A 26424-nucleotide genomic window follows, 5' to 3' on the forward strand; every position below is an offset into this window, starting at 1 on the left:
CATGCAGGAAAGCTGTGTGTTAAGCTGTGTGCAGCAGATCACACATTTTCTAAATGTTCACCATTGGTCAGGCATTGCTATCAGCGTAAGAAGGAGACAGAAGAAAATACAAAGTTTATAAATTCTTCTTTTACTCGAGCAAACCAAATAGAAACAGAGAGCATGTTTCTCTCATAGTTAGGAGCTTGAAAGAAGTGACTGAATGGGTGGAGAGTCTCAGGTATTTAAACCCTAGTGGGGGTCGTCCCTTAAGAGGTGGTTCTTAACCCACTATTAACCATGTGTGCCGTCACATGAGTCAGGCGTAGGTCATTACCTGTTTCCTGCCTTCTCTGTATAACTGTAGAGCCTACAAAATTAAGCACTTTGAGGCACCTGTTGTTGTGATTTTCTGAAAATGAATAAAGCTGAGTTGAATCCAATTCAATTAAGTACACGTGTGTACTACATGTACATGTGATGTTTTATATACTGTACCAGCCATGATAGAAAGAAATAAGATGTTGGTACATATTTAACATAATTGGACTTGATGTGTAAAGCGCTTTCGGTGTTATGTGACGGCTGTGTGCAGGCAGGAAAAGGACCCAAGGTGCAGACTCCGGAGGCAAAACTTGAACTCAAAACAGCTTTAATGCTGAACTCAAACAGGGTAACAAAACTGAGACTACAAAAGAACCTTACACAGAACACACACACCGCAAGATAAGGGTAGATCACAACCATGACAAACTGAAACACAGGGCTTAAATACATAGAGGGAGCAATCAGGGAATGGACAACAGGAGGGAAACACAGCTGGGACAAATCAGAACTGACGAGACAAGGAAGCGTAAACTGAACACACTGAGATAAGACAGAGACCTTCAAAGTAAAACAGGAAACACATAACACAGACTCACATGCAGACTCACATGCAGGCACTACAGAGGGAACAGAGACGTGGGACCAGGGCAGACACAGACACTGACTGGACACGGGGATATAGCGGACAGGGGAGACAGCAACTAAGGATAACACAGAGACAAACCATAAGACATAACTCTAACAAAAACCCAAAGACTAGAAATTATAAATAATATAATAAACTCAAAAACCCTGGGTCAACGACCCAGGCATCCTAACATTCGGGTCCTTAGGGACTAGTAAGGTGCTATACAAATACAGGCCATAATTATCCCTAAAGTTTCCATTTCTTTGTATTTTCTCTCTCGTCTAACTTTTGCCAGTCTCTCTCCATGAATTTGCTTTTATTCGTTCATTTTTATATTTGTGAGTTCCTGTATTGACTGTTGTTATTTTCTGACTGCCAATTTGAAAACTTTGGTGAAAGAAATATGTAGAAATGCAGGAGGAGGAATCAGCAGTGATCTGATCACAATAGTTATTGAATGCATCCACAACACTGTAGTTAGATTTCCAGGGAGATTCAGTTCAATTTTATTTATACAGCACCAACTCACAACAACAGCTGCTGTATATTGTAAGGTAGACGCTACAATAATATGGTGGCATGTCAGGTTACATCGTAGTGTTCAGACGAGTTATTATTATAGGATTATTTATAATGTTTCACTACAACACTATAGTGTTTATAGTGGAAGGTACAGGTTTGCTGCTGAAGCATAAATACACAGTTAGCCTTCAATCCGATGGATGTCATCACATGAGGCCAAAAGCTGAAGTATTAATAAAATTACATTTTTGACTGGTTTGGCCTTTTTGTTTGTTTTCAGGATTCTTCACTCAGTTTTGCACAGGTCTGGATGAAAATGTGATCCATGAGGTTTGGCTCAACTTTGAACTTGGAAGGATTATTTAGCAATGTGGGATTCCACATTCTGACTTATATCAGAATCTAGTCAAGAACAGCTCTAGTTCTTAGTTACTTTGAAATTATTTTAAGGTTTGAGAAGACTGAGCAATAAACAATAATTTAGACGTATATTTACTTCACAGTAGTGCTCAGTGGAACTCTGAAAATGATCACTGTGGACATCCTCAGTCCTCTGATGAAGGGGAATGCTCTTCCATGACCAAAGCAGCATCTGAACTCATTATTATTAAATGTATCCAGTCAAAGCTCAAGTGACTAATTCAGAACAGGATCTGTAAACTCAAACATAACATTATCAACATGAAGCGTGTATGAAATAACCAACAAGAGACTCACTGATTGTTGTATTGTTACTTTAATGCTCCTTCAAACTGCCTCTGATTAGATTTAAAGTACAAAGTGACACCAGCAGCAAGAAAAATGAAAGCAACAGCGCCCCCTTCAAAGACGTACAGTATTTTATTTTATCTGACAGAGTTGATAGACTGAAGTTAAATTAAAACACCCGACTCCCAGACATGTTGCACAGTAGGAGCATGGCTCTTTATGTAAATGTGATGAGGTATTCTGGGTAGGCCTGGATATCATTGAAGACCACAAACATGGTTGGATTAGCAGCGTCATCTGTGACGCTGTCATACAGGTCTGAGGCACTCCCAGATTTGGGAGGAGGGGTGATCATGCCTTTTTGTCCTTGGGTGTAGTCTCCAACTAGAACTCTGGCCTGGTACATGCGCTTGTGTCCGCTGGTGTCGGGCGTGGCGTAGTTTCCTGCTGAATAGCAAGGGTCCGCAGCAAAGTAAGAGCCGTTGCCGTACATCGCAGCTGTAGACAGAGTGAACAAATTAATTGAATAACTAATTAACAAACTAGTGTTAAAATATTCTACCCTTGTATGTGTGTACTGTGTGTGATGGCTTTACCATTTTTTCCTGCGTAGCTGCGGTTGAAGCCTTGTTTGTTGATCAGATGGATGGAGGTGTGAGTGGTGCCGTGAAACAGAAGCAGTTCATTGTTTGTGTGTTTATTCTTCACCTCCATTTGTTTCTTCATGATCTGGTAGTTCTGCCACAGTGACGGATTTTGGACTCGTTCGATCTGCCGACGTAATCCAAACACATCATGTTGGTGATTTTCATTGAAGTACAATAACTGTCCTTACCTCTGTGTCTGCTCTCTAATGATTGTTGACAAAGTATTTATAATTTATTCAACATTCAAATTCTGCTGGCTTGAAATGATCCAAGGTGGCAAAGTCAAGGCTTCAAACTGGGAATGGGTGATGTCACATGTTTAGGTCCAACACTACAGTTTATGCCAAACCAACTGAAGTTAAAGCTGAGACTTGGGAACTAATTTACTCTCCTTTTGTTTTCAATTATATAAAAAATATAGAATACTTCTGTGTACATCATACAGCCTGGTCTGTGTATTTATGACTGAACATACACTGATGATGTTGAGGTTGAGTCCGGTCTTCGTCAGTTCTTTCTCCACATCGTTGTATTCATTAGATGCTGGAGCCACAGGAAACAGCTTCAGCAGGTCGTCCTTCATATCCTCCCAACATGAAGGCAAAGGCAGAGCGCTGGTACCTGCAGAACAAAAAGTAAAAACTCACCAGTGAAACTTTTCAAGCTTTTCTTGGTCCAATGCAAAACGTTGGACACATTGTTCTGTGTTCTTCCAGCAGGTTAAATGAGGACTACGTGCACATTACTGACTCACCTTTCAGGTCTTTTCGATGGAGCTCCACATCATTACGTCCGTTTGCTGAAACTGCTTTTTCACGCGCTGGGTCGGCGGTGTACGCGTCATTGTTGATCTTGATCTTTGCTTTTTGTTTGGTCTTGAAAGCTTCCTCGAGGGTGAGGTTGGTGTTCATGTCAAAGGCCACCATTGACCCATTATGGTCCTTAAATCGCCATTCCACCAGTTCACTCATCTCCAAGGCCTTTTTCATCAAGGCCTCCGCCCGCTCCACCTTACGGATGATGTCCCTGATGGTCATCAAATAAAAAGGTAAAGCAATACTTTAACATGTAACATGTTAAACCTAAGAATTATTGCATATCAATGGTTTATGTGGCTTTCCTGTTTTCTGACCTGACTGCAGACTCAGCAGTGTAGACATCCCTGGTCAGACCCTCCAGGTGGATCTCCGGGTCCTGGTCCTCTGCTCCTTTGTCCAGACGGATGCTGACCGTCAGTTCTCTCTGCAGAGCCTTCAGCTTTTCCATGTCAGCCTGTGACAGCTGACTAATGCAGGGGTCAGAGATGGTTTTCTGTGCCTGCTCAGCCAGAATCAGGTCATTAATCCTTTTCTTGGCCTGACTCGCTGCCTGCAGCATCAGACAAATGTGTGTTAATGACAGAGATTTAAAGACAATCATTTTATTTTAATTCTACTGAGTGTACTGGAACTATATCCTCGTGAGCAACACGTATACAGACCAGCAGTTACTTCAACTCAGTGTCTCTGAATATAGTTTTGGTTGCTCAGTTAGAAGCAGAGATTTTTCCTTTGATCTATATTTACGATGGTAGTGAACCTCACTGTGATGAAAGACTTGATGAAGCTGAACTCTGAAGGAACTGTGGATTCATTCTCTAACAATGTTTTCTGAACTTTTGACCAAACAAGGAAATCTGTTTCTCTGCTGCTTTGTTATTTATGCTAAACTAGCCTCGAGCTCTGCATTACACATGTAGGAAGATCTGAGATCAATATTAATAAAAGAAAGAGACAGTGTGTAATAATATATTTATGCTTGACTATTAAAGTAAAAAGACTATTTAAAGAAAGGGTTCGTCCTAAAATGCACTGACCTCTGTCTAGAAAGCAGACTTCCTGTAAAATAAATAAATAAGAATGGAAACATAACATGAATGAATTTGTACCTTGTGGTCATCGGCACACAGGTGAAACACTGCGGGCTTAAACTCCTCCCTCTCCAGGACTAAGTCAGCAGCGATTGGCTGCTCTGCTCCGAGCCCAAAAAACAAAGTTAGTCTAAAACAGCTCAAAAAAATGTTGTATTATAGCAAAGAGATCTGTGAATGTCACATAGAGTCCAATCTCCATAAAACAATGTGCGAAAAATCCACAAAAACACTATAATTAAAAAAAAACATATAAACAATATTTTAATTGAGAATAGTAAAATATAATATATTTAAGACAGCAGTTTCTATTCTTAGATCTTCATCACTGACAGAGTTGTTCAAAGAAGAGCTGATGTAAAAAAGTGCATCAGCCCGAATGTGATTTATTGTTCACAGATTAAAAAACAATGTAATACCTTCAGTTTTGCTAACGACACTCTTCTCCTGCACCCTCTCTTCCTGTCTCTTCTTCATGCTCATGTGGAAATGTTTCAGCATGGCCGTCTGGAAGATCAGGATCTTCACACTCTGAACAAACCTCGGCTGTTTCCTCTTCACAAACTGCACCACTGCATCCACCATGGCCTCAGCCACCTCTGAAGGGCTGGCCCCTCCCTGACCTGATGGGCAGACAAGGACCAAGCAATGATGATGATGATGATGATGAAAGGACGACAGCTTGTTAGATTCAGAATATGAGTTCCATTTCAATACAGTGCCAAGAAAAAGAGCTGGACAAATGAAACATACTGACTGAAAAACAGAAATAAATCAGTTAGAACGCGGAGCACCAACAGTCCACCTCAGAGTCGTTTGTACTGTTGGAAAAAGCACTAATGTGACTGAGATGAGCGAGCATGGAGGAGCAGCAGAGATGGAAACTACCTCGCAGCAGTGAATCCACCGGACAGTTAGCTGCTCTAATCACACATCGCTGTAATCTGACACACAGAGCTGTGTTTCAACTTTGTATTAAAGACATTTTAGTGGCACAAACTCAGGTTTGTAAGAGTGGGGTGAAGTAAGGATGCTGCGCATTGCTGCACAGTGAACCGAGTTGTGATGGAGGTGTAGCCTGTGGCTCTGCTGCAGGGGAGGGGTGGTGCAGGGAGGCTGGCAGGGCAACTGAGTCCACTCGACTAGTCATGCTCTCACTATTTGCTGAGAGGGGAGAGAGCGCAGATGGCAACATCTGGAAAGCTGCTGCAAAGCCCAGCTGTGTGCATCATGTACAGACCTGTTCCCAGGGCTGGGAAGGCGACAGAGCTGAACTTTTTCTTCTCGCAGACCTTCAGCACCGAGTAAATTGTGTTTTTAATGTTTGCAGGGTCGTTCTGGCCGACGACGTGGACGATGTTCCTGCTGGGCAGCTGCCCGGCTGATGTCAGGATCATTGCAGGAGGCTGAGCCGTGGAACTCACTGCAGGGAGGAAACATCATTATGAGAAGTGTGAAGCATAGTGAGTCTAAAAAGGAAGTGAAAAGGCTGGAGCTTCATGTACACACCGAGCTGAGCGCACTCCTGCTCAACTGTTACTCCAGCACCGTCTAAGATCGCCTTGGACACTCCTGAGCAGCAATAAGAGGAGAGCAGCAGGTGCAGTTAGTCAGATTTTGTTACACAGAAAAAACATGTTTATTTTCACAGAGTTAAATTTCACAGTTACCTCTGTCTCGTTCTCTTTATATGTGCATATTTTAAAAATAATAATTCTCTACCCGCCCTGCAGGCGATTTTTGGTTTGTTCCTAGGACTGCGCTGCTCTGGAATCTGCTGGAGCCTCCAGCCCAGTGTCGGGCGCTGCCCTCAGTGCTCTAAAGCACCAGACAGCAGAGGTGGACAAGCAGACGAAGACAGCTGTAGGAATGTAGCTACACCGAGTGACAGCACCATCAGGAAGAATGAGAAGCTGCAGAAGTACCAAGGGCTCAGAGAAGAGCTCGAGAAGATGTGGAGGGTGAAGGTAACAGTGGTCCCAGTGGTAAATGGAGCACTCGGTGCGGCGACTATCAACCTGGGCGAGTGGCTCCAGCAGATCCCAAGAACAACATCTCAGATCAGTCTTAGGAACGGCATAGATACTGCACAGCACCCTGAAGGAAGGTCCTACTCAGTGTCTTAACTGTTGTAGCCACAAATATAAAGTCAACACTCACCTGCTTTAAGGTTAAAGCTCTGATTGGAGGAATTGACAATGACATCACTGGCTTCCTTGGTAATGTCACCTGATGATGCCTCAAAGGTGAGTTGATCGATCTGCATCTGGTACACATCGAGGGAGGTGGACAAGACTGGGACAGAGAAATGTACACACACACACACACACACACACACGCACGCACGCACGCACGCACGCACGCACGCACGCACACACACACACACACACACACACAGTCTCTTTTATAACACTCACTTTTTCACACTCACACCTATTTAAAAATCCACAGTTGACCAACTCTTCCATATAATTAAACAGGAACAGGCAGAGCTGCAGGTCTGAACTCAGGACCTGTAAAGTTAATGTGCCAATGAGCAAAGCGCGACGTCGCCTCCTACAGGTTTATTTCTAAAACTATACTAAAGGCATTAAAATAAGACCTTTTAATAACTGTCCACCCACCAACATTCACACAGTGTTTACTCTCTTCTGTCCAATGTGTTTAACATAAAGCTCAACAGCAACACCTGCTGGTTAAACTAGGCTCGCATACATCTTTAACGAATATGAATTGTCACTGATGGTCACATCAGGCCACTTAGTGAAACTAAAACATCCTCAGTTTGTCCTGCTACATTAAGACTAAATAACCCGTGAACATCAGGTTAAACAGGATTCTGCTCTTTGTAGCTCTGATGGTTCTTACCTGAGGAGTGCTGTGATTGGTCGACAGCCTGTTGAGCTGGTACCTCATGAAAACCACGTGCTTCATGTTGGACGTTCCTCTGACCGGTGAACTCTCTGGTGAAACACTGATAATATATTTCATGTGTTACGTTCATGCTGGTGATTTTTTGTTTTCACAGCACTGATGAAGCTGCTGTAACTGCAGCTCAGTGCAGAGAAAAAATAATAATGTATTATTATTAATAATAATAATTGTAATAAAATGTAAAATGTAATAATTAATTATTACATTAATGTAATAATGTAGTCTGATTTAATCTTTGTTGTATTTGATTTTTCAGTTTTTATTGTTTTTTGTTGCTAAGTTTACATCATAGGTTTGTTCCTCCTGAAGCAGCATCAAATATATTCTCATACAGCTCTAATGAAATCAGCTGCTTGTATGCTTGACACTGCTGACAAAACATGATTCTGCTAATGTCATTACCTAAGAAATAAAAAGCATTGACTGCTTAATGGTGTACTTAAGAAAGTACAGCTGTCACCGAGCAGAAACGGGAGCTGGAAGCATGTAAATATAATAATAACCACTGCAGCCAAACAGAGAGCCTGACGAGCCCAGCTGTGAGTAAGCTGTTAAGACTCGACTGTACGCTGTGTTCCTGTTTTCCTCTGAAACAATAAGCTCCGTTGGAGCCTTTCAACGCCTCTCTCTGTCTCTCGCTAACAAAGTCGACCCAGACAACAGAGTAAAGCTAGTTTTCAGCTACGAGCCGACACGAACCCGACGTATCAGCCAGAGGTCCCTTTACTACGGTTCGGAGCCGCGGACCTGTTTTATATACGCGAGGAATAGTTTTCTACACGAGATCGCTGCAAAAAGTGCAGCCTTACCTAATGTCCACCTACTGTTACTCATTATATTAAGATTTAAACATCTAGCTGGTGTTGGTGTGGAGAGTAACCTTCAGTAATAGTAATAAATCACACAGCAATAGGACATTCATGTAGTTGTGATACCATATTAAGTAATCCAAGGTATTCAGAATACGTTACTCTCACTGAGTAACGTAACACAATACGTTACAAAAGACATTGTTCGGCATGTATTCTGTAATCTGCAGTGGAATACATTTTAAAAGTAACCTTCCCAACACTGAGAGTACAGCACTTCAGAGTCACACTGCTGTAAATTTGACAAGCCGAACACATTCTGTACTGCACAGGAGACACTGACAATGGTCTACAGCAGATAAGGATGCGCAACACAATGCGCTGTAAAAAAAAAAAAAAAAAACCCAAAAAACAGGAAACATGCAAAATTGCACACAAAGAAAATCCACGGGCGGCTTAAGGTGAAGCGCGTTATAGCGAGGGACCACTGTACTAACAGTGTGTATCACCACTCAGTGTGGTTTTTGCTACCTGTAGCCACAAGCAGCTTCACCAGTTTGTGTGCTAAGCTAGGTGACGGTGTGACTGATCAGTGTCTGCCTGCACATTATGTGTCCATCTGTTTGTTGTGGGTTTGCTCGTCTCTAGTGCTCACTGTCAGAACATGATAAGCACTTAAACAGCTCCTATCAGAGTCACAAACTCACATCCACGGTTTGGCTGTCACTGGGGTGAACGACGATGACCACCTCTCTCAGACAGCGAGGATTTCTGCTGCCGCTGTACGAGCGGATCTCTCTCAGCAGGAGTTTGGACACCAGGGCTCTGGGGAAGCTCAGGTTTCCTGTCCCGATGGCTGGGAAGGACAACGATGCCATCTGACGTTTCTCAGCCTCCACCAGACAGTATCTGATGATGGACGTTAACTCCTGACAAACAGAGATAAGACATAAAGTGAAGCTGGACTTCAGTGACTGGGCAAGATACACAGTATGGTATGTGAACGACCAGGAACAAAAGTGGAGTTTTCAGTGGTGGTGAGGGGCGCAGAGTTTCTCCTGATGCATCCCTCAGTGGACGAGTGCATGAATGATGGTAAAAAAGCGTTTGGGGATAGAAAACAGTGATCGGATGAATGTGCGAGGCTTGTAGAAAGAATCTGGAATTCTCAGAGTAGAGAAGTGCTATGTTAGTATCTCACACATGCTGGGGCTTATAAGAATAACAGAGTTTAAGAAAAGAAAAGAGAATAGAAACGGCTTTCTGTAGAAGAAATGCAGATGTCTGTGGGACACACTTTAAGTGTTTGTGCTGGGGTGTGGTCTGCAGTTCCTCTGCAGAGGTGGGGTGGTGCAGTGGGCTCAGGGGCAGTACTCGGTAGGCTGACGGGGCAGCTGAGCCTAACAGACTAATCATGCTCCTTAGTTCAGTGACAACAGCATCTGGAGTTGCTATGTGACCAGCGGGAGAACCTGCAATGAGTCACAAATGAACACGTTTCACTGCCCAAAATGTGTGTCCTGGTTCTTTCACGTTTGCACTGGTACAAAACCTAGTTGGGCATGTCGGACCCACAACCCACACAACTGGCCAGATGATGGTTTAGCTTGCTGTGATGCACAAGAAGCAGGTGGCGTTGCATCAAGTTCGGCTGGAGAAGCTGCAGGATAAACCTGCACCGGATGGAGCCAGGCAATGACTCCCAGGCATTCCTGAAAATGTTCCAGGGGAAGCTCAGACGGCTGCCCTGAACTTGCCCTGAACCCCCCTCCTTTCGGAGGAGTTAAGTAGCCAGCAATTCCAAAAGCACCTTTGCGCCCGAGACCATTAATGGAGGTCCTGTTTGAGCGCATTGGCATGGACCTCATCAGGCCATTTAATAATAATGGATTGCATTTAAATAGACCCCTCAAAGCGCTTTATAATTCCACTATTCATTCACTCTCACGTTCACACACTGGTGGAGGCAGCTACAGGTGTAGCCACAGCTGCCCTGGGGTAGACTGACAGAAGCGAGGCTGCCATATCGCACCATCGGCCCTTCTGGCCAACACCAGTAGGCGGCAGGTGAAGTGTCTTGCCCAAGGACACAACGACCGAGACTGTCCGAGCCGGGGCTCGAACCGGCAACCTTCTGATTACAAGACGAACACCCAACTCTTCAGCCACGATCGCCCCGTTTCACTGGCATGCATGCGGATATTGCTTTGTAATAATTCTGGTAGATTATGCAGTGTGATATCCCAAAGCTGTGCCGCTGTGCACCAGTTCTGCACAGAACGTGGTGTTTCTGGTCATCTCACAAGCATCTCAGACAAAATTCGAAAGAGATACTGACTGACCAGGACACGTCATTCATGTCTCACACACTCAAAGAGCTTTAGAAATTATTGGGCATTAAGTCTGTTTGGATGGCATCTGTTGCCTTCAGATTGGTGGGCTGTTGCAGCTCAATAAGACTTAAAGTCCATGATTCATACGTTCATTCACGAGGATGAATGCAATTGGGATTGCTGGTTGGACCTTCTGTTGTTTGCAGGGCGTGAGGTGCACTGCAAACAACAGACAATCCTGAGACCCCCACAGGATCGTCTCCCTTTGAGTTACTGTTTGGCATAAAGCCGCGGGGGTGTTGGACCTGATTAAAGGAAACTGGAAGGAAGGTCGGCGCCCAGCTATAATTGAAATTCAATATGTTCTGGACCTGAGAGCAAAACTGCACACATTGGGAAGGTTATCACAGCAAAATTTGTCCCAGGTCCAGCAATGTCAACAGCACCTGCACAACAGAGGGGCTAGACTCATTTTCCCTGGACATAAAGTGCTTGTATTACTCCCGTCTTCTAGCTCAAAATTACTTGCCAACTGGCAAGGACCCTTTGTGGTCACACGGTAGGTGGGGGACGTAGACTATGAGGTGGTATGGTCAGACAGGGGAGGAACTTGTATATCACCTCAACCCCCTCAAAGCATGGAGAGAGGCTTCTCTGGTGAGCCTGGTGAAGAAGAGAGATGAGTTGGAGGTGCAAAATTCCACCATTCCCACCTCCTGGACTTGTTAGGCACTGCAAGTTTTAAAAAAAAAACCAAACCCTGGATTTAACCAAGGGCTGCTGGCAGATGCCCTTGTCTGCGGAGTCTAAGGAAAAACTGTCCTTCTCCACTCCATACAGTTTGCACCAATTGGTTACACTTCTGTTCGGCTTGTTCGGAGCGCTGGTCTCACACCTCATGGACCAGGTGCTGCTTATGCCTGCTGCCTACTTGGATGACGCTATCATTCAGAGTGACACCTGGGCAGAGCATGTGCAGCGGGTGGCCACAGTCCTGGAGTCCCTGAGCCAGGTGGGGCTCATGGCCAACCCAAAGAAGTGTGTGGTTTGAGGGAGAGAGGTAGAGTATATCGGGTACCACTTGGGAGGTGGACAGATGCGCCCCTTAGATGGTGGTTCTTGGAACTGGCTGGTTATTAAGACCGTCTTGTTCCAAACTTTGCAAACCTGACCAGCCCCTTGACCAAAATGGTGCCCCAGATCTGGTCCAGTGGATGGAGCTTTTGTGTGGTTTAAAAAGGTTCTTTGTGGGAGCCCCTGTCTCACACATGTAACTTCTACTTCCCTTTCGTTCTGTAGATGGATGTCTCAAACAGAGGGCTGGGGGCAGTTTTGTCACAGCAGGTAAGGCGGGTTGACTGCCCTGTAGTCTACATCAGTCGGAGGCTGTCGGAGAGGGAGGCCAGGTACAGCATGGTGGAGAAAGAGTGTCTGGCAATCCAGTGGGCAGTCAGCTCTCTTTGTTATTGCATCCTGGGACACTTATTCACCCTCTGCTCAGACCACGCCCAGCTGCAATGGCTCCACCACATGAAAGATGCCAACGCCCAGATAACGCAGTGGTATTTGTCCACAGTCATTTAAGTTCATGGTGATCCAAAGGGGTGATAGGCTGGGAGAGGGTAGGGTGGTGCAGTGGGCTCAGGGGGCAGTGACCGGCAGGCTGACAGGGCAGCTGAGCCTAATAGACTATTCACGCTCTCCTTTTTCAGTGGCATCAGGACCCAGAGCTGGTGTGTGTGCGACCAGCAGCTGGAAAGCTAAACTGTGTATCCTGGGTCCTTCATGTTTACAGTGTCCAACCTTTATTAGGCCTCACCTCCTCTGCCTGGCCGCCTCCTTTGTCCCAGAAAGGACAAACAGCGTGAAAGACTTTCTGGCACGTGAGGTTGTAGCCGTCAGTGACGACAACATCACCGTATCGCAGCGTGTTCCTTCTGGCTTCAGAGTAGATGGCGTCCTGCAGACTCCTTCCAGCTGTTGACAGGATGGCTTTGGACACAGCTCCCTGGTTCAGTTTCATGTCCTCTGAGATGGTGTTGACGATGACGTCAGTCTGTGGAACAAAAGTAAAATCACAAAAAGCTTGGTAAATGAAAGCCAGTTTTAAGTAAAAAATCAAAAATATCTCATTATTTTTGCATTAAAAAGGCCGAGACACTAAATGTCTGCAAACTACAGTATATAAAATACACAAACTGTACAGTCTTCCATAAAAATATTGCAGTATAAATTCTTAATTATGTGATCAGATTTGTATGTGCCTTCGTTGTTCCTGCTGATAAAGGTGTGTAGCTTTGTTCTTAATTAATATCTTATTTCTGGCTGATGGTTTTGCCCACCTGATATAGAAAGACCAGGAAATGTATCCAGGCATTTTGACATGTTAATCAAATTATAGTTAAATGAGCAAAGTTTGAGTCGTGTTTGAAACATGTGACACCTTCACACGAGTCAATTAAAAACATAAAGCAGCTTTCAAATTGGAATCAGTGGATGTTTGAATGTGCTGTATTTATCAATGCACTAATGTACAAAAGTCTTTGATGAGCATTCCTTTGTAAACACAGGGCCAAATGAATTTATGTAGTAAGCTCATTTGGCCCTGTGGTGAACACTGTTGTGGTGTTCAGCAGAACTGAAACTCCACAAAAACATGAAAAGACAGCGACAGATTGAAAAAATACTGCATAAACCAGAATTTACTTTTAATCCTGGTTTAAAGATGCATGTAAGCCAAATCTATCCCTTCATGTTGTAATTACATGACCATTTACAGAATCCTCTAAACTATGATCCAAATGACAGCACAGGTACTCACAGTCTGGTCCTGAATGCTTCCCTTACATAAAATGATCTTCAGCCCCTCAGCTGTGGTCTGCTCCAACCTACATCCAATCAGATAACAGACTGATGATATCAAAGAGGCCTCATGGACATGAGGTCATCAAGAGTGTGACAAAACCAAAGAAATAGAAGGGGAACCACCTTACCCTCCATGCTCTCTATGGCTGATTTGTTGCTTGGGGCTCAGGCCTCCCCTGTTACCGTGATGATTTCCTCCTCTTCCACCTCCTCTTCCACCGCCTCTTCCACCACCTCTTCCTTCTTCTCGCTTTTCATTACACCAGTTGGCATCATGTGATTGGTTCTGACCTCTGCCTCTGCCTCGACCCCGCTTATGTCCACTAGGAAGTAATGACAATTTTAAATACTTTCCAAATGACTCCAATTTGACTGAATACTTAAGCAGCCATTTAAAGTTAATAATAGCTGCTCAGCCATCTTTGTGGATTAGGAAGCCATAAACCATAAATCTGACCAATAAATTGATATAATCTTTCTCAACTAGCTCAGCATCAACAAAGTTTACTGAAAAGATTTAAAGAAATAGTTTTATTTTGGGGGATTGTGGATATAGATTACCTCCATGCTGTCAGGTATACAGAAGTGCTTATACAGTTATACAGCAGACAAAATCCAAATAAGGACGTTACATGGAGCTGGATATTGTTACCTGTGATCATGAGCTTGATGAGTATCAATGTTAAGATTAGAGATGGCACGATACCACTTTTTTATGTCCGATACCGATACCGATATCATAAATTTGGATATCTGCCGATACCGATATGAATCCGATATAGTGTTTTTTAATCAACAAAACTGTTTTTTAAAATATCTTGCTGCATTTTGTATAAGTTCATACTCAAGTTTAAAACAACAACTACACTAAAGCTATTCTGTTATACCTGTATGCAAAAGAAAATATTTCATAGTTCAGCAATACTGATCAATAGGGCTGCTCGATTATGGCAAAAATGATAATCACGATTATTTTCACTGAAATTGAGATCACGATTATTTGACGATATTTATTTAACCCTTTAAGACCTACTATAGAACCAAGTCCACCAGAGCTTATATTATTTTTATTTATTTATTTTACATGCTGTAGTGCCATTTGTGGGAGCATTTCAAGTTGCTATACATCAATACAACCATTATAGCCCAGATTTTAATAATATGTATGCATTAAGTCCATAGTAATTACATAAATTGCAAAAAAGTGCAATAAACTACAAAAAAAATTGAAAATCACTTTTGTTTTGTTTACATATATTTCTACTTGGAGAAGTTTAAGAGGTTTATCCCTCAAAACTTTAAATACAATAAAGTTGCAAAAAATAGTTTACAACAACAGGAAATTTATTTTGAGTGTCTTCATAGTTTTATTTTGGAGATACAGCAATTTTTATATACTGCAGGAAAAACAAAAAACAATCCTATGATGCAAATTTGCAAAGAAAACAGCAGGTGCATCATTTCACTGTGGGAAGTGTTACGAACAGCTGATAGTAACGGCAAAGCGTGTTTCTGGAATATTATGTTTTTGTTCCTGCAAGCGCTTTTTATGCAATTTTTGCAAAGCTATATGTGGAACGAAACCGTGACTGAGGACAAGCTGATGGCATCAGATGTAAGTACAACTCCTCCGGTTTCATATGCAAAACAAATTATTGCGCTAGCTTACACGGTTCAGGTTCTACGGGGATTTAAAAATAGTTACACAAAACAGAGCGTGCTGCTCTGACCGGCTTTAAAGGGTTAACAATGACTTTAAAAAATAATATAAAATAGTGTGCAACACCACTGAAGTTTTTTTTTTTTTTAAACTCTCTTTTCAACCAACGGCAGTCACTCTCCAAATAACTTCTGCTTAGCTTTCCGAGCTTCCCTCGGGTCCTCTTAATCAGTGGTCTCCAACCTTTTTTGCGCCACGGACCGGTTTATGCCCGACAATATTTTCACGGACCGGCCTTTAAGGTGTCGCGGATAAATGAGGGAGGGGCTAATAATCGGCTCAGTCATTTTTAATGATTGTTGAAAGCCCAGATCGTAATCGTGATTAAAATTCGATTAATTGAGCAGCCCTACTGATCAATCTAATAAACTTAGACCTACACCATCCTCCCTATTCTGGTATTTTAAAGAGTACTTAGCAGAAATATTAAGCAACCTAACTAATAGGGTTCCAACTCCCAGCAACAACAAAAATAAATAAATAAAAAATAGGGAACCACCCCTCACGCTCCACCTCATGATGCTTAATCGACATAATCAACCTTAATTTGATGCAGTGTGAAAAAAAAATGCACAGAAATCAATTATTTTTCAAGAAATATTAAATAGATTCAACATCTTTCTTCAACAGAATTGCAGACTGCACAGATGGTACCTTCCCAAAGGAAAAAGTACTATAGCTTACTAGGGTATATATATTAGACTTAATAGTTACTATATACAGTAATTGACTTCTATTCATTTTACATCAAATTAAAACTTTGGGTGTCAGATAATTATTTATTAAAAGCTCGACATTTTAAATGAGAATAAGAAAGAAAAGTATGTCTTTGTGCCCCCTTTTCCCTGTTAATGCCCTATCGGCCCCCTGGCTAAACTTTGCTAGATCCGCCCCTGCACAGTTACCAGCGTCAGCTGCGTAGAAAAAGATCCTGGTGTAGAAAGTAATATTAAATAAATTCTAACAACAGCTGATCAAGGTTAAACGTGCTGCTGTTGTTCAGCCGCTGGTTTCCTCTTTCTGGTGCAAAGTGGGCCAAAAACAAACAAGAGAGACAGACTCGCGACAGAAAAGCCGATCAGCTGATCGTTAAGCAGTTTCATGATTGAAGTAGCAGCAGGAGAGGCAGTCGCTCCTTAAGCTTAACGCAGGAATGCTTTACAAACATTCAGAGATGGACTTACACACTTGCTTTACTTCTCTCGGGATAACTTTGTCGGAGATGAAATGCCAGGTTGCTAGCGAAGCTCCACATGCTATCCAGACCACCGACAGGTCCCGCATGCCACAGCCGCTCTATCACGTGATGCATACTGCTCCGACGTGCTAACGTTCTGAGGTGAGTTACGGCGTGTTGCAAGTTTTGTGAGGTGCTTTCGTGATATTTAATGGATCGGATTACATTTTTTATTTTTCTCCGATATCCGATCCAGTAATTTAGGTCAGTATCGGACCGATACCGATACGTAATATCGGATCGGTCCATCTCTAGTTAAGATGTTTACAGTAAAAGTTCATTATTAAAAAAGGTTTAAAAAAATTACCCTGAAGCCCCTGTTCGTTTCCCGCCTGCTTGCTGTGAGATGGTCATTGTAGGTCTGAGGTCAGAGAACTCCTTGCTCACAGCTGTGGCCATGACTCTGACGGTCGTATCGTTGTTGTCCACCAGGTGAATCTCAGTTAATGATCTCAGACCTTGTGGGCTGTCACAGTGCTCCCGAACTGCCTGGGCTATGGTCTCAGCACAGAGGTCAACAGGGAAACCAAAGATGCCCGAGCTGATCGCTGGCAGTGCAATGCTGGAGCAGTTGGCCATCTCTGCTTGTCTCAGACTTTCTCTAACGGCAGTCTTCAGGCGTGACACTGACGTCTTCCTGTCAAAGTCAGAGAATCGTGGACCAACTGCATGGACAACATGTTTGCAAGGCAGGTTATATGCATCTGTTATGATGGCGTCACCAGGACGTAGACGTCCATTTTTAGCGACGTAGTCGCTGCTTTCTCTCTGCAGCTGTGGTCCTGCAGCCTTTAGCAGTGCCAAAGCCAGGCCACCAATGTGGTCTAAGTCCTCATTAGCTGCATTGACCACAGCATCCACACCAAAGCTGCAGATGTCCACCTTACTGACAGAAATCAGAACTCCACTGATGGTCTGCACTTCACAATAACAAAGGGTAGTTTCTTCTTCATAATTCGCAGCTTCTTCTTCTTCTTCAATCTCTGGACGAAGGAAGACCGCACATCTTACCTCATTCATTAATGTAGACAGTAACATTTTTCCTTGGTTTTGGAAGTATTTCTTTGCTCCTGGCTTGTCCACAGTTAAGGTGTCAGTGAAGAGAGCACTGGCCAGTTCCCTAAAGCAGGATTTGGCTTTCTGGACATGAAGACGAGCGCCAAGGATGCTGATGCCCTGCTTCTGTACATAAAACCTTACTGATACATGATTATCTTTAACAATACTGGACCACTCCTTTGATTTTTTCCTTTTAATAAACAAAACAACAGCACAGGATTGGAGACGAAGGATTTCTTGGACTTGTGAATGGCTTGCAATAAACTCCCTCAGACTCTGGCTGACCTCTTTCACTGGATTCACAAAACCAGCCACTGTTATTTTGTTTCTTCTTTCTGGATGCATCTCAATGGCAACCGTTTTTTTCTTGGATAGGTTGTAGGTATCCAGCAGCTTTTGCTTCAGGTGGCCCCAGGTGGGAAGTTTTAGAACTTTTTGGTCTTCCACTTCTACAATCTGATGAGCCAAAGCAGCCTTCATCTTACTTTCTGCATCAACAAGGGCTCTGTCAGAACTCCCCAACAGGAGAAGCCCTTTGCTTTCAATGGTGTAGATTGCACTGATGCCTTGAGATGTGAACAGATCCTGGGACATGTCCATGGGATCCAATGTTCTGAGAAAGTCTAGAAGACATGGGGGGACATTCTGTTGTTTCTTACTCATATTCATTATCTTCTCAGAGATCCATGACTTGGTCTTGTAGAACTCTGCAGTGAGTCCTGTAATGGTTAACTTCTGGGTGCCTTCATCATAAGAGAGTTTCATCTCAGGAGAAAAGTCCAGAGCAGCTTTGTGGAGCCCTTCCTGCTTCAGGATGTAGAACATCGCAGGGGACAAAATCATTTCCTCAGAGATGCTGTTTGTCTGTCGTTCAATGTGACTCATGGCTTTCAGAAGAATCTTCTCCACAGGAGCCCTGATTCGTTTTATATCATCAGCTCGGCCAGCAACAGTCAGAACCCCTTGTGATGCATCCAGCACCAGGATGGCATCTTCCTTCACAACTGAACGGACATCTTTCTGTGCAGCTCTCCATCCCAGTGCATTTACGTGACATATGAATGCTGTGTACTGAGACATCAGGCGATGGAAGGCATGTTGGGCCTTACTCATCCAGTTTTCTACATGTTCTGCAGTCAGACCTTGCTGCCTCAAAAACTCTGGCACAGGGCTGAGTTTCACTTCAGGGTCATTCAAATCCACTCTGCAGAAATGTGGACGCATCTGATCATTGATGTGTTCTGATAGTTTCTTCTCCACAAGGAATTTCCAGATAATGTGGTGAACACGCTCTGTGAAGGGCTCGGGCATCTTCCATGTTGGGCGTTCTTTGGCGTACAAGGCGGTTCCCAGTGACTCGTAGTATGGATATACCTTCACTGTGATAGATTTCATCTCGAGGTCTTTTTTAACGCAAATCTTTTCCACAACTGCAGCAAACAAGAAGCAGAGAAGCAAAGGTTAGATAAGTGGTTACTCTGCGGTTCTGAACTTTCTTTATCTGACAAATATCATTTTTCTACAACACTTTTCATCTTCAAATTACTTCAGTTAAACACATTTCAGATTGGATCTAGACTTTTTACAGTTTCTCAGTCACTGTTAGCTAACCGTTTCAGTCATTGTACACTACTTCTAAGTACAACAGGCATTAATCTAAAGCATTTTTTATTTTATTTTATTAACTTTAGTAATAACTGATTTCTTTGCCTCTAAGTTCAGGTTCACTTTAAAAAACTGGAAAAGCTGACCTAATATTTCCTATGTGAAGCTAGCTGCCTCAGACGTACCTCGTCCTTGGGAATGAAAGCACTATATAACCAAAGTACAGGAGTGATGCGTTCTAACGTTTGGGTTTGTTTTTTGTTGTTTTCATCTCGGCTGCTAGCTCCAGTAAGGACAACTATTAGTCGTACAGAATCCATTCTGAAAGCTTAAACACTAAAATGTTTCCAAAGTTTGCTGAACCAGTTTCTGTTTAAAGACGTGAAAGAACTTGGTGGGCAAAGCCCTCACATTAATCACCACTACTACAGCAAGCTGGTGCCTGCATACGTTCAGCATAGGTTTACATCAACAACAAAAAAGACCTTTAGGATCACTGAAAGTGATGATGGCAGCCTTTTCTTTTGGGATCATGATGATGTTTTTGGGATGAGTCCAAGTCTTCTCAAAATACAACTCCAGTATGTCTAGAAAAAAGCCAGAAATGCACAGCTTTACAGATTTCAACCAGAGGAGTCGACCCCTGCGTTTATTAAAAATAATGTATTAATTATCCAAAGGCTTTTACATACAGTCTATGGTTTTTAGGAGCACATGTACCTTTGACCACAGTCGGAGGAAGACTCTCCACTCGGATGTTCGTTGCTGCCTCCAGAGGCCGAGCGGTCAGTCCATGCTTCTTCATCTTTGTGCTGGTCTGGCTTACAGAGAGGAATCTCTCCACATCTGCAAAATAATCCAGATTAATCCTTTCAGACTGAAACAGGGGCTGCAACATATTATCTAGAAATGTTCTTATGAATGAATGAAGGCTTCCTCTTTATTTTTTAAATGTAGAGTCAATAAAGATTTATTTTCTATATTTAATAATCCTGCTTTATTGGAGACAGATCTGCTGTCATTTTATGCTGTTATGTAGACGACATTATGTTGTATGTAAAGCAACAAAGACGTTGGGATCAGTGGCAGCAAACAGAATGGTGATAAAGGAAAGCAGTGATAGGTTCCTCTGCTCAAAGAGTCTGTAGAGGTATTTGGATCTTTTCATTCTTTTTGTCATGGTCCTGGGTCGTGTGACCCAGTGTGTTATGCTTGACCTATTTTGATGTTTATTGTTTGCTTAGGTTCTTTAAGGTAGTCCAGCCCTTTTTTGTAATTATGTTACCCTTGCATTACGTCTCCCTTGCCCTTCGTGTGTTTATGTCTGTGTGTCTTGTACTGTCAAGTTCATGCTGTCAGTTATGTCACCTCCCCCTGTACTACGTCTCCCCGGTTCATGTCTCATGTTTCCTGTTTTACTTTGAAGGCCTGCATTCACTGTCTGTGTATTCAGCTCACTCCTCCTGTCCTGTCGTTAAGTTCATGTATGTCAGCTGCGTTCCCATGTGTGGCCACTTCCCCTGATCATCCCTCATGTGTATTTAGTCTCTGTGTTTCTTACAGTCTGTGTCGCGTCGTCTGTGTTATCTCCCCTACCCCTTGTCATAGTTTCCCAGCCTTAACTAGTCCTAGTTTGTACTTTGTTTAGCCATAGTTTTCCCAGTCTATGTTCAGGTTTTCCCTCAGTTGCTTTGCTGCCTTGTTCCTTAAGTTTTCGGCCCTAAATAAAGGCTCGCCTTCTGTTAAGTCCGGTTTTGTGTCCTCACCTCTGTTTGCTCTTGGGTCCTTCACTCACTCCACACGGTCTGCCCCGGCGGTCCGTGACACTTTTACTTTACTGATACCAATTTATTTATGATTACTGATATCAAAGTAAAAATTGTTTAACATGTGCTTCACTTGTTTGTGTATGATGTAAAGTCAAGCAGGTTATCCTCACTGCAGGGCCGCTGAGCGTGACCGAGATCAGGCCCCGTCTGATCCTAAAGACCTCGTAGTGCCATATGACCCCAATAGATCACCAGTTATCTACTTTTTGTTTCTATTACAAATGTTCTTAAAATAGCACGATTTAAATCCAGCATCGAGCTTTATCTTTCTGAATCCTGAGACAGACACTATCTCTACTTTCAAGATGAGGCTGCTCGAATGGAACGTTTACTCTGCTCGAATGGAACGTTTATCATGGGCTTTGCTGAATATGAATTGACTATAATGAAGTGTCAATTGATAAGACTCCATAAACAAAATCATAGGAGTTTAATCTTTGCTGAGTCTGGGTTATTGATTTTGGAGAAGTAGTTGGTTTTGGACTGATGGCATGAGGTCAAGGCAAAACAAAAAACAACAACAAAAAAAACAAAAACAAAACAAACACAAAAAAACCCCCAGCAAGTGGAAAAAGTCTAGCTTTCGTCTGTCCCAATTACACTATTGTTTGAAGCAAAGGCCTAACAGCAAAACCATGTTCACTGTGTGGGCCACGTGTCACTCCACAGTAACCTGAAATCTATTGAATGGCTGTAACTGGGTTGAGCTCTGTTTCACTAGGGAGACACACATCACCATCAATAATATCACATAAATCATTTGTGCCCTTCTGCTAACTCCAGACAACAAACTCACCACTGATGCTCAAAGAATGAATAATAGAAATACATTTTTTTTTTAAAGAAACATATTCTGCCAATCAGTTGCTAGATATCTGCTGCAAATTAATTCGTGTTTTTATTATCTTGACCTCTTGATCCGCTGAGAATGGGCTAGAAACATAAATCTCATTAATAAAAATGAAGCTAAATTACAGTTTTGAAAAAGACAAAAATTTGTTGAATTTTACAAAGAGCCCAAACAGTATAAACTAAATGATTGGTAGGATCTGTCAAAACACAGTTGTTGCTAGGCAGGTGTACCCTGATAAAATGAAAACTGCCCATATCAGCTCTCAAAGTATTCAATTTTCATTAAGTCAAAAATTGCAGAATTTAGTGCTTATGAGAGTTGAAAGATTTAATTGCACAGATAAGTGAACAGACCTCTTTTACTACCCACCACATAAGCATGTAATGTTAAGTGTCACAGGGTTAACTGTATTAAATATGGTGTATGTGGACATCAATAGTACCACTGCAAAATAATCATAGTCTCCAGCTAAAAGTTAAAATCATAATTATAAATTTACTGTTAACAAACAGCCATTCAGGCATACCATAGTTCTGTAATTAGACTACAGGCAGTTAAGCACGAAGAAGTGCATTTACCGTGCCGTCGTCATAATGTGTGCCTTTGACAGCCCTCACCCCCCCAGAAAGCTCATTTTCTTCAGTTTTATCAAAGGTAACCAAATGTTACCAGAATGGATACTGTCTGTCTCCACTCGTATTTATGTATTTATTTTGATTAATTATATCCAGTTCCAGGGTTTCTGCAATTGACTGAATGCAATTTCCAAATTAATCTATGAAAATACTCCAGCTCTCTAAAACCAGACAAGTCACAGCCAAAGGCCAAATCAGTTAATTGCCTTGTGTTAATTCCCTATTCTCTGAGCTAATGCAATTACTTGTGAAAAGAAAACCAACTATCACACTTGAGGACACAAAAAGTCATTTTGGTTCCCTTCCCTCCATCTGTTTTTCAGATGTTACACCCAGTTTAAACTATTGAATTTATTCATAAAGCATCTTAAATAGAAAGGTTTTTTGTTTTTTTTTTGTTTTTAAAAAGCATTTATCTCATAATCCTGTGCTCGGGATATTTCTGTTCTATTTATATCACTTCCAAATATGTTTATTGCAGGAGAAAAAGTGCCAATTCAGGTCATAAAATATGAAAGGAAGATGGTAACTTTGAAAAGTAATTTGATAGTGATGAAACATGTAAATACTTGTTTTGAAAAAAGTCAAAATAAGGCTTAGGCATGTACTTATTATGTACACAGGCTTAAGAAGTTGAACTGAAAACAGAAGCTTGATCTGTTTCTGTTGTGGCTGTTGGAGCCGGTTAGGTCAGCGACGCAAGGCAGGTCATCAGTTACAGAAGAACAGAGCCTGTTTTCCCAGCACACTAATCAGATAAAACACATCTGCACCTCAGCTGGGGTGTCTGTCTGAATGAGACTGCTAGACCCATTAAGGTCTGATATTATGAAGCTGGGATTTGGTTTCATATATATGCATGCTGACCAATCTAAGATCCAGCTAGCCAGCCAGACCCAGTGGGAGATAGACAACAAATGTGTTAGTGGGTCTTTGTAGCGAGAGGAGCTGTTGCATACTGCATTAAGCACATAACTACCGGCAAAACCAGAAAACGGCAGGGTTGGTACAGACTAAAACGCTGGCTTCTACTGGGAAGAGATGGGGGAGGGGGTCTTGTTGTTGATATGGACTGTGGTGGACAGACGGTGTGGGGCAGAGAGAAAGGATAGAATGGAGGGGGAGGCAGAGATAGAAAAAAAAAAAGGCAGATGTCACGTGGGCCCAGATTCGCGATAGAAGTGATGCATAGCATGGCACACAGGCAGTGGTTTAGGTGAAAAAGGCTTCCCTTTGTGATGCAGATGACAACGCAATCAGCCCCGCTTTGTCTCGGCCAATGGGCTCTGCTCCCAGGGACATTGAGAGACAGACACTAATCCGGTGGGTTTGTGTTCTCCAGCCACACTCATAAAAGCAGTGTCACAGTACCTGGGGTGTGTGTGGATGGGGGTCTCTGAAACGAGGTCTGACCTCTCTCAGGGTACTCTCCCTCCGCCTTTGCTTTCTTCTGTCTTTCTACTCTCATCCTAGCTCAGTAGTTGGCTTTGCTGGGGTGAAAAAAAATTTAAGTGCCGAATTGTTAACGTGCATGACTCCATGTTCGCGTTAGGGATGTGACATAAACAGAGGTTGCATTGATTAATTCTATTCTTGCTTTGAAGAAAATTCTGTTATAAACGGCGATTTCACTGCTTGGATAAAATGAGGAATTATAGAGTGACAAAGACACAAAATTCACTGATTCCACATAATAGCTGAGACTTGTGTAAAAAATGAAAATTAGGTCTACATGTTGCAGAGCCATTTTGATTGTGAGTGCTTACACGGTTCATATTATGAATAATGTCTGGAAACACATTTCACTGTCCCTTAATGATTTCCATTCCCAAAGGGTTGGGATGAATCAGGTGCTCCCTAATAAATATGACTTACCAAGAGACTGCGCATTGCCAATTAACATGTGCTAATTAAGATAGCAGCCTATAAGAACATCCTTGATCTAGATTCCTGTGTGAAATATCAGAAAGGTTACAGAGAGGTAAAGCAAGTTTCTTCCACAACTATCCAAAAAAAGTCTCTTCCAGTTAAGCAATAAAATACTATATGGAGTCTTTGTCGCACGGTCTGAAGCATGCCCACAAATGACTCATTTAATAAAGAGTTAGAGTTGCTAAATTAATTTATGGCATGTGTCTGCAAACTTGATTAGGGAATATACATGACAGATGTACGATATGCACACACACAGACACTTGCTGTTAACAAACAGCTGTCTGTATTTCATGCATTTATGTTCTATTAATGTTAAGGATCATTTGATAATGCTTACTGCAACCTAAATGCGTCAAGTACTCAAATGTTCTTCTACTGATTACAGCAAGATATTAAACCAGATCAATCCAAATTTCTAGTTCAAGGTCCAGCATCTATTTATAATATATTTTCAAGCACACACATATTCTGTAGACATAGACATATATACATGAAAACTTGATGATTTTTAAGTTTTGTTTTTTCTCTTGTTATTTCAGTTATATTTGCATGTTCGCAATAAAAATTCTATCTAATAATAAATGTATAACACCACAATGTATGCACAAACAGATGAACTTCCTCACAGCAAATAAATAATTGTTAATCTAAGAGTTATGGGCATTTTAAATCATAAAAGTGTCTGTAAATATGAACTCACTGATGTGGAATTTGTTGGTACCTTTTCATTTTTCCTGTGATTGTCTAACGGCTAAAGAGAAATGCGTGCGAAATATTCAGTTTTAAATGAATTCCCTCCAGTTGTTGAGCACTGGCCGCGCTGGGTAGCACACTGAAAAACTAGAAACACCTGTTGACTCTGAAAATATTTCCATTATCAGATACCATCAAAAAGCAGTAATATCTGTTCTTCTCAAACTAGTCTGACCTGATTTAGAACAAAGTGATATCTGTTCCTTTTCAAAATATATGAAAAGTGTAACGGACCTGATAGTTTTGGATACAGAGCCTGTTAAACAGCAGGTTCATAAAAATTATTGACTTACCTAAGGAGTACCTCAAGCATACCATTTACACCTCTGCGGTAAGTAAAGTCACTCGGTGCAGTATGTGGAATTTGTGCAGCGAGACTCAGAACACTTTTGTGCTCGGCTAGTGAGGGTTTTCTTAAGTAGGTCATATTGTGTTTTTAATGTATAATGTAGTACTACCCAGTATGTTAAAGGAAGAAGACTTCCACTATTAACTCTGCAGTGCTTTCATGTGCATTTCCCCACACATAGATTTTTCAGGGATGCTACCTAGTTTTTTTTTTTTGTTTTTTTTGTTTTTTTTAAATCTGTCAAAGAGTACAACGACAATACCCTTTTTTTTTATTTTGAATGCTAGATCCACTCCTTCCCACAGTCCTCAGTATCCCCAGACAGGATCTTGTCATGCAGTCAGAGGTACTTCACCATCTTGGACTGCAGTTGGCAATGGTGTAGAACTGCTTTATGTGCTGCTTTGCCGAGTTCACCGAGCCTGAAGAGCAGAACAAACGCTACCAGTGCTAGCTACAGTCCATAACAGGAGAATTGGACCTTGTCCACAGGATAAGAGACTCATTGTATAAGCAGCTGATATATAGATATCTCTATATATCTCTCTCTCTCTCTCTCTCTCTATATATATATATATATATATATATATATATATATATATATATAGAGAGAGAGAGAGAGAGAGAGAGAGAGAGAGAGAGATATATAGATATCTCTATATATCTCTCTCTCTCTCTCTCTCTCTCTCTCTCTATATATATATATATATATATATATATATATATATATATATATATATATATATATATATATATATATATATATATATATATGTAAAGAAGGAAAA

At 41.9% G+C, this 26424-nt stretch overlaps 1 protein-coding gene across 2 annotated transcripts in view; it reads right to left on the reverse strand.

Annotated features, from left to right (window-relative positions):
* Positions 1-2185: 2185 nt before the first annotated feature.
* Positions 2186-26424, reverse strand: part of LOC146621889 (protein mono-ADP-ribosyltransferase PARP14-like) — a 31603-nt gene continuing 7364 nt past the window's right edge. Inside the window, exons 8-25 of one of the 2 annotated variants that reach the window (XM_085367583.1) lie at positions 20003-20128; positions 19768-19869; positions 16926-19107; positions 13790-13984; positions 13618-13684; positions 12616-12852; positions 9171-9392; positions 7589-7694; positions 6881-7015; positions 6230-6292; positions 5961-6143; positions 5140-5343; positions 4739-4821; positions 3944-4179; positions 3566-3837; positions 3287-3432; positions 2761-2935; positions 2186-2662 (exon numbers count right to left, since the gene is read on the reverse strand). In XM_085367583.1, coding sequence (XP_085223709.1) covers positions 2382-2662; positions 2761-2935; positions 3287-3432; positions 3566-3837; positions 3944-4179; positions 4739-4821; positions 5140-5343; positions 5961-6143; positions 6230-6292; positions 6881-7015; positions 7589-7694; positions 9171-9392; positions 12616-12852; positions 13618-13684; positions 13790-13984; positions 16926-19107; positions 19768-19869; positions 20003-20128 — 5015 coding nt within the window. In that variant the 3' untranslated portion in view covers positions 2186-2381. Of the gene's footprint in view, positions 2663-2760; positions 2936-3286; positions 3433-3565; positions 3838-3943; positions 4180-4738; positions 4825-5139; positions 5344-5960; positions 6144-6229; positions 6293-6880; positions 7016-7588; positions 7695-9170; positions 9393-12615; positions 12853-13617; positions 13685-13789; positions 13985-16925; positions 19108-19767; positions 19870-20002; positions 20129-26424 lie in introns of both variants that reach the window. The other variant, XM_085367582.1, reaches the window with a different exon arrangement.

The sequence above is a fragment of the Diplotaxodon limnothrissa genome, linkage group LG12, assembly GCF_057381915.1.
Source record: "Diplotaxodon limnothrissa isolate DT_005_m linkage group LG12, D_limnothrissa_male_GT1.1, whole genome shotgun sequence".
Lineage (NCBI taxonomy): Eukaryota > Metazoa > Chordata > Actinopteri > Cichliformes > Cichlidae > Diplotaxodon > Diplotaxodon limnothrissa.